Source organism: Hoplias malabaricus, chromosome Y (genome assembly GCF_029633855.1).
Source record: "Hoplias malabaricus isolate fHopMal1 chromosome Y, fHopMal1.hap1, whole genome shotgun sequence".
Classification (NCBI taxonomy): domain Eukaryota; kingdom Metazoa; phylum Chordata; class Actinopteri; order Characiformes; family Erythrinidae; genus Hoplias; species Hoplias malabaricus.
In genome coordinates, this window is record NC_089820.1 from 48,577,355 (window position 1) to 48,593,113 (window position 15,759).

The 15,759-nt window shown below is 41.9% G+C and overlaps 1 protein-coding gene across 2 annotated transcripts in view; it reads left to right on the plus strand.

Moving 5' to 3' along the window:
* Positions 1–15,421, plus strand: part of LOC136678730 (alpha-ketoglutarate-dependent dioxygenase FTO-like) — a 183,272-nt gene extending 167,851 nt beyond the window's left edge. For both annotated transcript variants that reach the window (XR_010796491.1, XM_066656844.1), the window contains 2 exons: positions 11,057–11,197; positions 14,651–15,421. Coding sequence is in view for 1 of the 2 variants with exons in the window: in XM_066656844.1 (XP_066512941.1) it covers positions 11,057–11,197; positions 14,651–14,657 (148 nt within the window). In the remaining variant the exon portion in view is untranslated. The remainder of the gene's footprint in view (positions 1–11,056; positions 11,198–14,650) is intronic.
* Positions 15,422–15,759: the final 338 nt, after the last annotated feature.

Sequence of the window (15,759 nt, forward strand, 5' to 3'; positions counted from 1 at the left end):
AGTTTTATTAGTGGTTTTTAACTTAAGGAATCATAATGAAAGGAACATGTGTCACACTGTTTGATGTGTCACCACAGACGTGCACACGTGGGGAAAGAGCATCGTCAGCACCGGCTTTAGACAATAGAGCGTGTTATGGGCTCTTGTGATGTTGGGTATGCTTGGGTATGGAAATGAATGTGGAAATAAGCATTCATCGTCTAAGAACAATTTTAAAGGGGACATGTTATGGACATATTATCACTTCTTCAGTGCATTTGCATATTAATTTGAGGATCTGGAGCCCAACAACTTACAAATTGTGAAATAAAACAGCACAGAAACAATTTATTTATTTATGTATTTATTTGTTAATTAGTATTTATATAAGCTGTAGTCAGAAACAAAGGGATAAATGTGGATTGTACAATACCCTCATTTGAATATCTCCAATCACAGGGTTGGGCATGTTGTGGCACTGCTGCTTTCTTGACATTGAGCTGTGTGTGGCTCATTCTCATTTAAAGGAAAAGGCACTAAACAAGATATTCTGAATATGGGTGTTTAAAAAGTGCTGTGTTGTTTTTCCCTTGTGGTGTTTGCCAAAGCATATCACAGACATTTCATTAAGACCCTGGAGATAGGTTTTAACTTGCGGGAATGGGGTAGAATATTTCACCATTTAGTTACTGGTTATTCTTTTTATTTCACATATTTTCATGAGACATTCTTGATCCGCTTGCACTAAACCTTTGTCAGATCATATGCAATAATATAGAAGGTCATGTCCAGTCCAGTGTACTGAAGAACACCCTGGTGAGCAGCTTTATTTTCCACCAAAATCTTTCAGCAAAGATATCTTCATACGGGTTCTTTATATTAATATAGTTCCTTGTACAGGTTATGATTACTAATAAACAATGCATGTAATTTGACCAGCATTTTCCTTGCAACTGTATACACACACACACACACATACACGCATAAACACACACACACATAGCAGCAAAATGCCCAAGGCAATTTTACTTTTACACCTTTGTCATATTTCACTTGTTCCTCATTTCAGTACAGGTGTGTTCTGTTTTGCTTACAGCGCATCTTCCCAAAGGCAACAACTCATAACGATCATAACAGGAATGACTCAAAACAATCATCTGAATAGAGACTGACTGTGGTTCGGATCAGGCTCAAAATTAAATCCTTATGGGTGATCAGACAGAGAGAAAAGCATGAACAAAACATTAAATCAGGACTGACAAACATGCGAAAGGTTCTATAGTAAAGATAATGGCTCCGCCTAAAACATACATTCACAATTTGCATGGTGAATTGGGTTCTTCAGACTGATGGAGAATGTGTTATATATGGTTCTGTCTATCAAAGATCTAAACAAAATTACTGCCAATGAACTAAGAGTGTAGAACCAGCTGCACCCACTGGGGACATTCAGATGTTCAGAGAAAACTTGTATCACCTCCATAGTATAACATGAAATGGAATGAGACAGTGCATGAGCTTAAGGTCGCCATGTGCAATGTCAGTCATTGGCTAGAGGGGTTTAAAGCCCTTAGCATTGGGCTGAAAAAGAGTGGAACTTCATTCCCTGAAAAGATGGATTCATGGCGTGATTCTGTACTTTCCAATACATTTGGATTGAGCTAGAGTGGCTTTTATGGTCCAGAACTAATCCTCCAATATTTGTACCTGACCTTACTTCTGCTCGTGTCTCAATTCCATCAAATCCTCATAGAAATATCCCAATATTTAGTCTAAGGCCTGCTTGGACGTATATAAGTTGTCGCTGTTTCAAATGCGGACAAACCTCCTGTTAATCCCTGTATGATGCTGAGAACATTGATTAATGGAATAGTGTGAACGATAAAGCAATACTCAAATGTTGTCAATCAGTAAAGATGTTAAATTATAATTCAGCTTACAAGTAAAGGAAGCACATACCACACTAATGATTACTATACCACCTGCATGTCTAAACCACTCTCTTGATTCCAACTTAATTAATTTCCAGCAGACTTAATGATGTGGTTTTTGGCACTCCATGTCATGCTTTTGCCTTTTACATTTGTCAGAGGTACAGTACATAGCTAAATAGCAGACTTCCTGTAACATAAATATCTTCCATGATAATGGAAATTCTTAAGAAATTGATTCTGGTTAGTTACTTACTGCCGAACTAGCACTTTAAAGGGAACAGATTATAAAAATGTCAGTTGCATATTAACTTTGGAATCTGGAGCACACCATCTCACAAAATATGAAATAAAACCACCCATTTGTGGTTCGCCTAAATCAGCACACATGAGATAATATCAGTCATTCTGTTGTGGAAGTCACGTCTACTTTTCTGCATTCAATCACTGCTCTAGACCCACATTCATGTGAGAGCGCAAAGATGAGGTTAAATACAATAAAACATGAAGATAAAGAGAACAGAGAAGAAAGATAACCAAGTAAAAATGGCTAAAACCCAGAACTTCTGCTTCTCAATCTTGGAGCACTCATGTCGACCTGAGCTGTGGCTAGTTATCATTTAAAGTAACAGGCGCTGAAACTAGCCATTCGGAACAGGGCTGTTTAGACTGGTAAAGAATGCTGCTGTGGAGTTTGATCCTTGTGATATTTTGGCCAAAGCGTGTCACAGCTCCAGTTAGACCCCAGGCAACTTTGTTAACTTGTGGGGAAGGAGGTATTATGTGCCCCCTTTAATCATTGCAGATGTTTTATAATCAGTATTAATAGAAACAACAGCTTTGCTTCCAGGATTAGTTCACTGTGTTTACTGACAGAGTAAATGGCACTTGTGGTTCTATTACCATTCAATCACTGTATATCGCACCAACGTCAAGTCATTCTACTTTCACCTTCAGTTCACTGCTTCTCGAAGGCTTCTTTGATGAGGATCAAAAAACCTCTGAGATTGTCATGACCGTGTTTAAAGATTCCTCTGGAAGGTGAATGAAGACAAGTTGTCATATTGAGTGTTGCAATTGTAAACACAAACTGTTCATTCCAGGTTGTGATTTATGAGCCACACAACCTGTTTTTGCATGACTCGTTTGATTGCATTCTCTGGATGTGCCCGATCAAAGCATAAGAAAACACCCAGCTGCACACCTGGTACGGCATTATGAGGAAAACCTCACCCCGTTCTCTTAACAATATTCAGTATCCTTAATCACGTACGAATGTAACACTATCCTGTAAAAATAAACCTACCCAAATGACAAGGCCACGTAGTGTCATTGATGTGAAGCAGTGTATAACCCCACCCCTTGTGCAGAGGTTCCTAAATGTATTTTCCCTAATCAGTCATAACACTGAATTTACCTCCTTGTTTCTAAACTAGTTCATTTTTTCAGCTCCACTGATCATACATGATCAATCTGTTGCTCTGCATACTTTTCTAACCCTTTTTCACATTTACATTTCCAACATTTAGCAGATGCTCTTATCCAGAGCGACTCACACAACTGCGTAGTGTTCAAACAGAATGTCGTTCATTGATCAGTGTGATCCTCCACCAAACCACAACAGAGCAGATATCAGAGGAAACTGCCCACAGGACACTGTTGGCTGGATATTTTTAGTCTGTGGATTATTCTCTGCAACACTGCTGTGTCTGATCCAGTTTTAGCAGCACGACACACACTAACCCACCACCACCATGTCCGTGTCACCTCAGTGCTGAGAACCACACAATTTATACCTGCACTTTCGTGATCTTTTGGGGGTCCTGACCATTGAAGAAGTGGGTGAACAGAGGTTAATAATCTATGCAAAGCAGTAGAACTATGATCAGTGGAGCTGATAACATGGACAATGAATGTAGAAACAAGATTATTTTAGTGGTGTGCGAGAGAAACCAGTCATTGAGTTGCTTCATTCCTAAAACAGATATCTGCAAGTTCAAAGCTTGTACTTTATAGTATTTGGACACCATTATTTCCAACATTTCTTAATATTTCTTATTAAATCGAGGATAGTATTCCACTTTGTAACAGTAAAACATATTTTTCTAAGAAGTGTTTACATTCTGCCACAGAAATCTTTGCAAGGTCAGATAATGATGCTGGATGATTTGTTTTGGACCAGGTCACTCCCACACATTCCAAAGACACAAAGAACACAGTTCCACTGCTCCATACTTCATTAGTCCACTCTTTGTGTTGGAAAAAGGTCAAAAGTCTCTGCTGTAAAGGATTCATTTTTAGTAAGGAATGTAAGGAAGGTTTTTAAAATGTAAAAAAAAAAAAAAGAAAATATCACAAAGTGAAATAAACAGTGAAATATTGGGAAGAGTATATTGAGTTAACATAGTCAATAAATTTGTTTGCTTCTGACATATATTTTTAACAATATTCCTGATATTACTTCCCTATTTACACACGTCTACACATTTCCATGGCTCAAGCTTTTTGGTCGTCCAGGAACATGGTGTGACCTCTCCTTAATGCGGTAATCAAACAAGCCCATTTGTAGCAGCGGGCTTATAAATGACCTCCCGTGGCGCTATCCCAATAAGCGTTGTCTCCCATCTGTGTACCTAGCTATTTCCTCCCTGTCCCGGAGCCCACATTCATCAGGGTAATTGCCCCGCATGGAAACACTGATGTCGTTATTAAGCACGTTTTCCATGCCGTTAAGAGCACAGCAGGCTTTTAATGCGGACCCTTGGAGCAAGTGTCCGCTGCCTTATTACTGCGTCCAATGGATGGACTCGGATCCAGCCAGGAGCCCTGCCCAATACATCTAGCAGAGGATTGAGGAGAGAGATAGAAGGTGTAGGAAAACAGTGGGGTCAGAGGAGGCATTAATCATTTCATTTACTTGTAGATTTTCTCTTTCTCTCCTACTACCTCTGCTTCTCTCTCTCTCTCTCTCTGACTTCCTATCCCTCCGTCCTTTCTTTCTAGCGTGTCCGGAGCGAGGGCTAAGCGGTGGATCGATGGAGAGAGCATTACAGTAAAACGTATTGATCAGGCAGAGGGGTTAGTCGGGAGATGGCCAAGTGATGCAATGCTTAAAGGAATTTATCCTGTGACTCCTGCATTAACCTTCTATTGACTGCTTTGGCTGTCCATAATTAACACTCACTTTAGCTAAAGTGGTTAGTTTCGGACTCTTTGCGCGAGACAAAAGAACGAGAACGGCTGCAGCGGGGGAGCGGCAGTTGAAGTTCAAGTGCTTTGGGCGTGCGAGAGAGAGGACGTTAGCGAGCGAGCAAGCTCGAGTGGACCTACGGGCAATAGGATCATAGATACCTTTCACATTAGCATGCTATTTCAGCAGGTCTGGCACTAGGGCTATAAGGTTTCAGGGCAAATTGAAATGAGTGATTGTATTGCCAATCTCTGCTGAACGTGGCCCAGATGGGAGAGGCTTGGCCTGTATCTGAGAGAGGTTAATCTATATATGGGGGCGCTCCACAGACACCCCCCGCCCCCCTCCCCAAACAATTCACACATTCAACACGTCTCTCCGCCTGCTTCGACCTTACTTGCTTTATTTGATGCGAGTGCGTGAGTTCGTTTCGATAGGTACTTGTGTGTGTATTTGCATTCTCATTGCCATAGAAATTCCGAAATCAAGTGTTCACGGCTGGGCGAGTGCAGATCTGAATTTCCAACCACTGACAAGGTTAAAAATAACACTTGTAATGGGAATTCCCACCTGGTAAAATTGGGGTGCAGTGTGTGTGGCATATGACGTCAAATCAGCATGGCATCAATACTAATGGAGGGCATTTCTCTATTTTTAAATGAGATTCTGGAATAGTGTAGTGGATATCATCACTGCCATTAGTACAGCAGACTAGGGTTCTGATCCCAGCTTAGGTAGGAACAGAACGTTACTCAAATAAGAGTCATTGGGCAAGACTCCTAATGGAGAGTATAATTATTAAAATTTCAAGTCACTCTAGATATGAGTGTCTGTCAAATGTCAAATGGAATTCACTTTAGAGCAGTAACATAAAGACTCAGTACATATTTACAGATGCTGACATATTATTTGTATGATTCCCAACTCCAAATTCCCACTTCCAGGTGTTTGTTATTTTAGGTCCAAAACATTTTTGACCTCATTTATTCATTCTTTGATTCATTGTCTGTAACCGCTCAGGGTCGCAGTGTGTTGGAGCCTACCCGGAATCATTGGGTGCAAAGCAGAAACACACCCTGGAGGGGGCGCCAGTCCTTCTCAGGGTGGTACACACTCACACCTATGGACACTTTTGAATCACCAATCCACCCACCAACATGTGTTTTTGGACCGTGGGAGGAAACCCACGTGCACACAGGGAGAATGCACCAAACTCCTTACAGACACCCTTGAACCCACAACCTCCAGGTCCCTGGAGCTGTGTGACTGCAATATAGTATAAACATGGGGGCATCTTTGTGCTATATTGTATATGCATAAATTAATGGAGATACATATTCAAGTAACTTAATCATGTATATGTTTTTATTCCCATTGCTACAGAAATTGGATCTCAGGAATGGAGATTTTGTGGCCTGGTGAGGCACTCTAAGAACGCTGGGAGGTTTCAGAAGTGATGCTAGGTGTGATTAAGTGTGTGAATGGATGTTAGGAAACATCAAACAGTCAGTCATTCACCGTGACACCTAGTCATTACAGCTGGCATGATGGGTGTAGGATCAGTAACGTAAAACGGGGCACTGTGACGAAACGATCTCATTCTCACAAATGATTACAGTCGTTTTCATAGCAGTTAGCATTAATGCTGAGAGAGCACCGCTGAGAACGCTGCTGTTTAATGCCGAATGTCTCTGTACATTAATTATGTATCACACAATCCTGCCCCAGCGTCCCAGCGGAACGGAACTCACTGCAGGCTGACCTTTGTGCTCAAGTGTGAATGTGTGTATGCACAGTGTGTGTGTGTGTGTGTCTGCATGTATGCATGGGATCAAATGATTGTGTCTGCTTGTGAGATTAATCACTAAATGGTTCTGATTTGTGGATGATCATTTTTGGATATATATATATATATACATATATTCAAACATTGTCTGTAACTGCTTATTCAGTTCAGGGTTGCAGTGGGTCCAGAGCATATACAGAATTAGGCAGGAACACACCTTGGAGGGGGCACCAGTCCACAGACACACACTCACAAATTCACTCACACCTACAGACACTTTTAAGCAGCTCATCCACATACCAACGTGTGTTTTTGGACCGTGGGGGGAAACCAGAGCACCCAGAGGAAACCCACGTGGACACAGGAAGAACACACCAAACTCCTCACAGACTGGAGCTGTGTGACTGTTGTACTGTGCTGCCTCATATATTAACTGTGCCTCTATTTATATATATATATATCATAATCACTGGACTGGAGGCCTCCCATGTTATTAACTGAAAGAGTCACTGTAAAATCACAGTATAAAAGTTACTTTTTAAACACATCCATTAGTGTTTATGTGCACCACCAAAAAACAAATGCAAATATATTAGAAATCCAAGTAGAATGTGGGTTTATGACAAAGATTTATTCATTTGTTTGTTTGTTTATGTGTTTGTTTTTTTACCTTTTGCCCTCAGTTGGAAGTAACAAATTTAAAACGAACAGATTGACATTCCGGATGTGAATGCATACGTTAGCATATCAGTGTCCTGACCCAAATTAAACATGTGTGAGTTGGCTTAAGGTTAGTGTAGTGTTCTGCTCTGCCATGCTGCTTCCTTTAATTCTTGGCATAAATAAATGATGAGCTCATTTAAACACCCACCCTCGTCCCCAGCCCCAAGGTCACCTAATCATATTATTTATGAACTGATGCACAGCATTATGGTACTTAGCCCATGTTAACAGATGCTGGTATCAAACCTTGATGCGAAGCATAGAAGATATATGGATGTGCTATATGTTAATGTGGTCTGCAGTTTGTAAAGCTGTCGCTATGGAGACCCTCGCAGGCAAGGATGCAGCACTTAAGTGGACGCCCGGTCCTCCATTAAGTGGCCCTTACAAAATATATAACCACAAACAGTGCCGGACAGGAATCGTCCCCTGACCGCTAAAGGACCCACAGCCATCCATAACACACTCCATTTCTCAGGCCTTTCAGGGCCTTTCACCGTGTGAGTGTGTGTGTGTTTGGACATGTATTAAATGCTTTGTGGGGACCAACATTTTTGCAACATTGTAAGTATTTAAAGCCTCCCATATTGTAGCCATCTCACGGATTTAAGGTGAAACTACTACCCGGCGTTCCTTTAAAATCACAGTTTGAATGGTTTAATATGCATTTATTACATGATGACCACTGCTTCTTATCACCTCAAGTGTAAAGAGTTCTGAACTAGGAAGAGTAATTATATTACGTCACATTTTCTTCATGCAGCAGACGCTCTTATCCAGAGCACATTTCTAGGCTTATGCAGTGTTTAGGGTTGTGCACAAGGTCTCTTATCAGTGTGTGGTGTTCCTGCTTGTGCTGGGAATCGAACCCTAGTCAGAAGTGTGTATGACTTCAAATAAAATTGTTACTTTATGTTACATTACATATTACATGTGTTTTGGGCCTCGACTGTGAAGGTCCTTCTGATAGCCACAGTATAGAAATGAATGGAAGGACCCCACAAAAGTGGCAATACAAACCTACGTGATTCTGCACACACATTAGAGAAAAGGCAGTGTTTCTTCTTTTAATAATATGTAATGTGGATGTAGTCTGCACACTAGAGGACTGCTCTTTACTTTCAGGTCAGGAGTCATAGCCATCTAGCACAGCACAATGATTTATGTTGATGGCAAGTAGTCTTTCTTTCTCTCTCTCTCACACACACACACATATGCATTCACACACACTTCATGTTCTCTGCTACATTTATGCAAAGTCATTTAAGGAGAATTGGGCTGGTTGCAGTGTGAACAGTATGCTCATAAATCAGCCTCATGCTGGAGTGTAATGTAATGAGATCAAAGCATGTGTGTATATGTGTGTGCGTATATGTGTATGTGTGTGTGTGAAGAAATTGAGTTGAGGCCTGTATGTACCTGACCAGGTGTTTGGTCAGTACAAGCGCAGGTGTGTTCAGTGGATGATTTACAGCACATGCTCTTGTAGGATTTCAGCAGGCCACATTCCTGAGGCATCGCTCCGAGGCAGCATCGGGACTTTTACACTTTGTCACACACACACACACACACTCACACACCCTTCATTCTACCACTTGAGCTTTTTAGTAGGTGTCATAAAGAAGAGCAGGAAATGTTTGTGTGTGTTTGTGTGTGTGTGTGTGTGTGTGTGTGTGTGTGTGTGTGTGTGTGTGTGTGTGTGGTGAAGTGATTGTGTGCAACTCCCTGTGTCACACATACTTGTTTTGCATGTTTAGTGCTTAAAACAAGCTATTTACACAAGCACACACCTATAATTTCATCACCCTTTTTGTGTATTATTATTATTATTAACCCTTTGATCTTAATCTTGTCATAACCACATGTTTATCCTAAAATCTACCCAACGCAACAAGGTAAATCTGCTAACACTTACTGAGGAGCAGTGTTACATATGACTACACAACACCTACGTAATCCTTTAATTACAACTGGGAAAAACCTTCATAGACATTTAGAAAGGCTTAGGTCCAGCTAGTGTCAGTTGTCATTAGGGATGCACCGATACTAATTTTTCCCTTCCGATACCAATACCGATATTTCATGTTCAAGTATTTGCCGAAGTACTGATACCAACTCAATCTGTCTTAACTACTAGACAGGTGCCTATAAATCCAGATATTTATATTGCTATACTTACAGATTTTATTTTGTTAAAGCAGTGTTCTGTATCGTTAATAAGTTTTAATAAGCTTGAATTAACTGCACTTTAAGGACTGCTGCTGACCCGTGTTAGCGTGCTTCTTTTGTGGTTGCTTGAATGAAGTCAGTGTTCTTTGGCATGCCTTAAGCTGGGGTTACACTACATGACTTTTAGCCCGATTCTAAATATTTTTGCCTCAAAATCGCATTTCAGACCAGTCGCAGCACATCAAATGTTTGACTTTTTCGACCCGACTTTGGACGTAGTCGCATAGTGTAAACTCTCACTAACTCAAGGCTGAATGAGTACCTTCAACGGCCAATGAGAACAGAGCACAGAAAGTAAACACAGGCGCATGCAGTGGAGCTCTACAGCGAAGGACGGATTAAATGGTAAAAAAAAAAAAAAAAAAATGATATATATATATATATATATATATATATATATACAATATCTTACATAGTGCTGGATGCACATGTCCCCAAATGACGAGTATTACCTGTAGGAGGACATAGTGAATCACAAAACTCACTGTTACAGTCTTTATTTGAACTGTATTGCAGTTTTCCATTCCACCTGTAATGACGCAACACTGCCGTGCGCTAGCACTGTTTCTGAACCATTTAAGGTGGAACATAGCCGCAACTATGTGCTATTCTCCTAATCTCCAGCTCCTGCTGCAGTGTGTGGAGACTTCTCTGACTGAGTTTTCACATCCACGACCCATTTTTACAGGTTTTGTTCTTTGTGAATCTATACAAACATCAGCGCAAACAATAACCGCAGAGACTTGTACGTCTGTATTTATCTGTGTCTCCTAGGAAACTCGAGTTGTGTGTTTGGTTGGGGGTCGTTAAAATCGACAAAACCAGTTGTGTAATGTGAAACACCCAGTCTGTTTACAATCTGCTCAGACTTAAATTGGAGCTGCATCTAGCGGCGTACATGCGCGTCAGTATCTGCTTCATGGGGTGTGTCCTGAAAAGTGCCCTGTGTACTATCTACATGTAGGGAATAGTGAGTAGTGGGCTATTTCAAACACACCGATGGTACCGTTGCTCTCTGTATCCGATACTGATACTGTGTTTAAGTGCCAGTATCAGTGCAACACTAGCCGACAGCTGCACATCCTTTCAGACCCACAGTGCTGATTTGTCTGCTCACAGTGGAATGATGGATAGAAGCAGCTATGCATGTTTTTCTTCAGCACTGAAGCAGCATCAGAGATTAACCTGAGTTTTATGGGTATTTCTATGCTTCTGCAGATGCCAGTCGAGCCTGGCGCAGACTTTACCCCCCGAGGAGGCACCAGTGGACCGACCGTACTGGAGCAGTGATGACCCTGACATGCCCCTGCCCTTTGATCTCTCTGACATCATCAGCCGCGTGGAGTCACTCCTCTGGAGGTGAGGCTGACTTTAACACAGTGGAATGTCTCGATCACTGAATGAAAGCGACAGACGATTAATTTACAGACAGACAGAAATTAAGGCTTGGATCATTGTCATACTTGAATTTCAAGCACACACCCACTCCCCCCCCACACACACACACACTCACACTCTTATATTTATCAAACAGCAAATCTTAACAAAACAGTTTGTTCACTTCCTTTGTTTCACTGAAGTCATTTCCACATTGTTATTATCACATGTTGCTTTTAGTGAAGGACACTTGGCTAATTAAGATAATGATTGGTTCATAACTGAAATGCTTACAGTATGACAGTCATGCTGTGTTCACATGCTGTGAACACAAAAGTCTAACCCTAACTGGTTTAGATGTATACAGTATGTTAAAAATGTAATTGATGTTAATGACTGCAAAGAAATGGAAGATGTTAACAGCAGTTAAAAATGTTGAGTTGAGCATTAGCTATTTGTATTTGTACTGACCTTCATATCAGTAGTAATGTTTCTGCCTGGGTCCCAGTTACAAATAGCAAGGTTTTTTTCCTTAAGTTGTTACACATTGTGAACAATCACAACCCATAGTTACAATTCTGTGTAGGTGCATGTCAGGCTACGATGTACAATATACTGCTATGTAGGAATGACACGTTGCTTATGGTAAAGAGTTGATGCAGAAGCATACATTTGACTTTAGTGTACCCTAGAAGTGTGTAAATCCTCTGGAAACAGTTGAAGTCATTTCTATAATCCAGGACTTCTCAGTACCTGACCTCACAAATGTTCTTGAGGTAGAATGCCATCAAATTCTCATTGGTTTTGTTCTACCATCACCTTCTGAGAACAGTGGAGGCTGATAATGCAGCAATGGCCTTGGCAAAATACCTGTTGATACCAATATTTTCAGAGCACATGTTTAATGAATGTTCACAGCCTACTGACAATATTGAAGCGAATGGGAACTGATTTTGAACTTTATTTGTTGTTATGTGAAACATTGAGCTCTGCTGTACTGTCGACCGAGTGTAGCTGTTATCCCAGCTGCTACTCTGTTGTACTGTCGACCGAGTGTAGCTGTTATCCCTGCTGCTACTCTGTTGTACTGTCGACCGAGTGTAGCTGTTATCCCCGCTGCTACTCTGTTGTACTGTCGACCGAGTGTAGCTGTTATCCCCGCTGCTACTCTGTTGAACTGTCGACCGAGTGTAGCTGTTATCCCCGCTGCTACTCTGTTGTACTGTCGACCGAGTGTATCTGTTATCCCCGCTGCTACTCTGTTGTACTGTCGACTGAGTGTAGCTGTTATCCCCGTTGCTACTCTGTTGTACTGTCGACCGAGTGTAGCTGTTATCCCCGCTGCTACTTTGTTGTACTGTCGACTGAGTGTAGCTGTTATCCCCACTGCTACTCTGTTGTACTGTCGACCGAGTGTAGCTGTTATCCCCACTGCTACTCTGTTGTACTGTTGACTGAGTGTAGCTGTTATCCCCGTTGCTACTCTGTTGTACTGTCGACCGAGTGTAGCTGTTATCCCCACTGCTACTCTGTTGTACTGTTGACTGAGTGTAGCTGTTATCCCCCCTGCTACTCTGTTGTACTGTGCACCAAGTGTAGCTGTTATCCCTGCTGCTACTCTGTTGTACTGTCGACTGAATGTAGCTGTTGTCCCCGCTGTTACTCTGTTGTACTGTCGACCGAGTGTAGCTGTTATCCCCGCTGCTACTCTGTTGTACTGTCGACTGAGTGTAGCTGTTGTCCCCGCTGCTACTCTGTTGTACTGTCGACTGAGTGTAGCTGTTATCCCCACTGTTCCTCTGTTGTACTGTGCACCGAGTGTAGCTGTTATCCTCGCTGCTACTCTGTTGTACTGTCGACCGAATGTAGCTGTTGTCCCCGCTGCTACTCTGTTGTACTGTCGACTGAGTGTAGCTGTTATCCCCGCTGCTACTTTGTTGTACTGTCGACTGAGTGTAGCTGTTATCCCCACTGCTACTCTGTTGTACTGTCAACCGAGTGTAGCTGTTATCCCCACTGCTACTCTGTTGTACTGTCAACCGAGTGTAGCTGTTATCCCCCCTGCTACTCTGTTGTACTGTGCACCGAGTGTAGCTGTTATCCCTGCTGCTACTCTGTTGTACTTTCGACTGAATGTAGCTGTTGTCCCCGCTGTTACTCTGTTGTACTGTCGACCGAGTGTAGCTGTTATCCCCGCTTCTACTCTGTTGTACTGTCGACTGAGTGTAGCTGTTGTCCCCGCTGCTACTCTGTTGTACTGTCGACTGAGTGTAGCTGTTATCCCCGCTGCTACTCTGTTGTACTGTGCACCGAGTGTAGCTGTTATCCCTGCTGCTACTCTGTTGTACTGTGCACCGAGTGTAGCTGTTATCCCCACTGCTACTCTATTGTACTGTTGACTGAGTGCAGCTGTTATCCCCACTGCTACTCTGTTGTACTGTTGACCGAGTGTAGCTGTTATCCCTGCTGCTATTCTGTTGTACTGTGCACCGAGTGTAGCTGTTATCCTCGCTGCTACTCTGTTGTACTGTCGACCGAATGTAGCTGTTGTCCCCGCTGCTACTCTGTTGTACTGTCGACTGAGTGTAGCTGTTATCCCCGCTGCTACTCTGTTGTACTGTCGACCGAATGTAGCTGTTGTCCCCGCTGCTACTCTGTTGTACTGTCGACTGAGTGTAGCTGTTATCCCCGCTGCTACTCTGTTGTACTGTCGACCGAGTGTAGCTGTTATCCCCGCTGCTACTCTGTTGTACTGTCGACCAAGTGTAGCTGTTATCCCCGCTACTACTCTGCTGTACATGCCAGCCCAGTGTGGCCGTTATCACCGCTGCTACTCTACTGCACTGCTGACCGAGTAAGTCTGCCTGCTCCACAGCCTGCTCCTGTGCGCCGGCCCAGTGTGGCTGCTATCTCCGCTGATACTCAGTTAAACACGTCAACCAAGTGTTGCTGCTATATCTGTTGTACGCACACTTAATCCATTCAGGCTCATTCTGTAATGTTCTGTTTGCTCTGTTTATGTCTTTCATTCCTTCCACATAGCTTGGTGAATAGCTGGATAGCTAGCTCGCTCACTAATGGCTACCAAGCTTTAGCTCACCAATCTCTTCGACTCAGAGAGGAGGCGTAGCTATTGTAGCCTTTTGATTGGTCAGGGTAATAGTAATTACCCACTTTTAGGACTGCCCATTCTACATTGAGAGGAGAGTTGTACTGGTTATGTTTAAGTGGATATTTATCATATTTCTGTTTTGTGTTTTTTACTGAATTATACAAAAAAAAAAAAATCAAAATGAGTTCCCAATGCTTTAAGTGTATCACAGTATTAATTGTAGTGTACAGTTGGCACAAATGGACTTGCAGATGTACAGAATAACACAGACAATGAGTGGAGAATATGTCATAAGTGACCAGGTCTGTTTTATTCTTTCTCAGAATGTGAGGATTCCAACAAGGAAAAAAAGAGAAAGAGGAGAAATGAAAAAAAGAGCTTGAAGAACCCCATGAAGGAAAACCGCTCACAAGTGAAATGAGAGCAACGCTTACCTGGTCTATTTCTCCCTCACCTGGGGATGAACATTAACATAAACACAAATACACACACACACACACACACACACACACACACACACACACACATGCACTCACTCTCACTCAATCACACACTCACCAACCAACAGACCACCAGACTCCACCACTGAATGGATGGATGGATGGATAGAGGGATGTACACAGAGGGTGAAACCTGGTTGAGACTTTTCTCTATCCTTTTTCCCTCACTTCTTTCAATACCCTTAAGTCGATAGTGTAATATCGGAAACACATTTAAACATTTCAGCAGTAGCATCCTATAACTAGCCGCCTAGGTGTACGTCTTTTTTTGGGTTTTTTTTTTCTTGTTTTTAACCTTCCATTTAAGCCTGTTTTTTCCATCAGAAGCCTTGTCTAACACACACGCCACATAGACAATATACACAATGCGCTTTATTAATGCACTTCATTTGCTAGATGTCTGCTGATCCCTTATTTTATTTTAATTTTTTGCAAGAAAGTGTAGGATAGAATCCTAGCAGCACAGGTGTGCGGTCACAGGGCGAGCCTTGTGATGTCATTTTGCATTTGCTATAGCGTGTGCTGTAGCCCTTAGTCCTGCGCGTCAGTATTGTCTATCAGTATCGTGCTGTATGTTTGCTCTCTATGTGTGTGTGTGTGTGTGTGTGTGTGTGTGTGTGTGTGTGTGTGTGCGTGTGTGTGTTATTGTCACTGTGTTCATCTCAATGGGTGTGTGCTTGTGAGTGCATATATATTTAAGAACTGGAGATTTTAGTTTTCTATATCATTGGCTTTTGCATGACATTTTTCACTGCAAAAAGGTCATATATTGGCAAGTGAAATCAACTTAAATCTAGTCAATATATCTAACATTTCTCATTCTGAGATCAGTGTAATAAAAATAATACCATTTTATAAGAATATTCATTCATTCTTTCATTCTTTGTCTATAACTGCTTCTCCAATTCAGGGTCATGGTGGGTCCGGAGCCT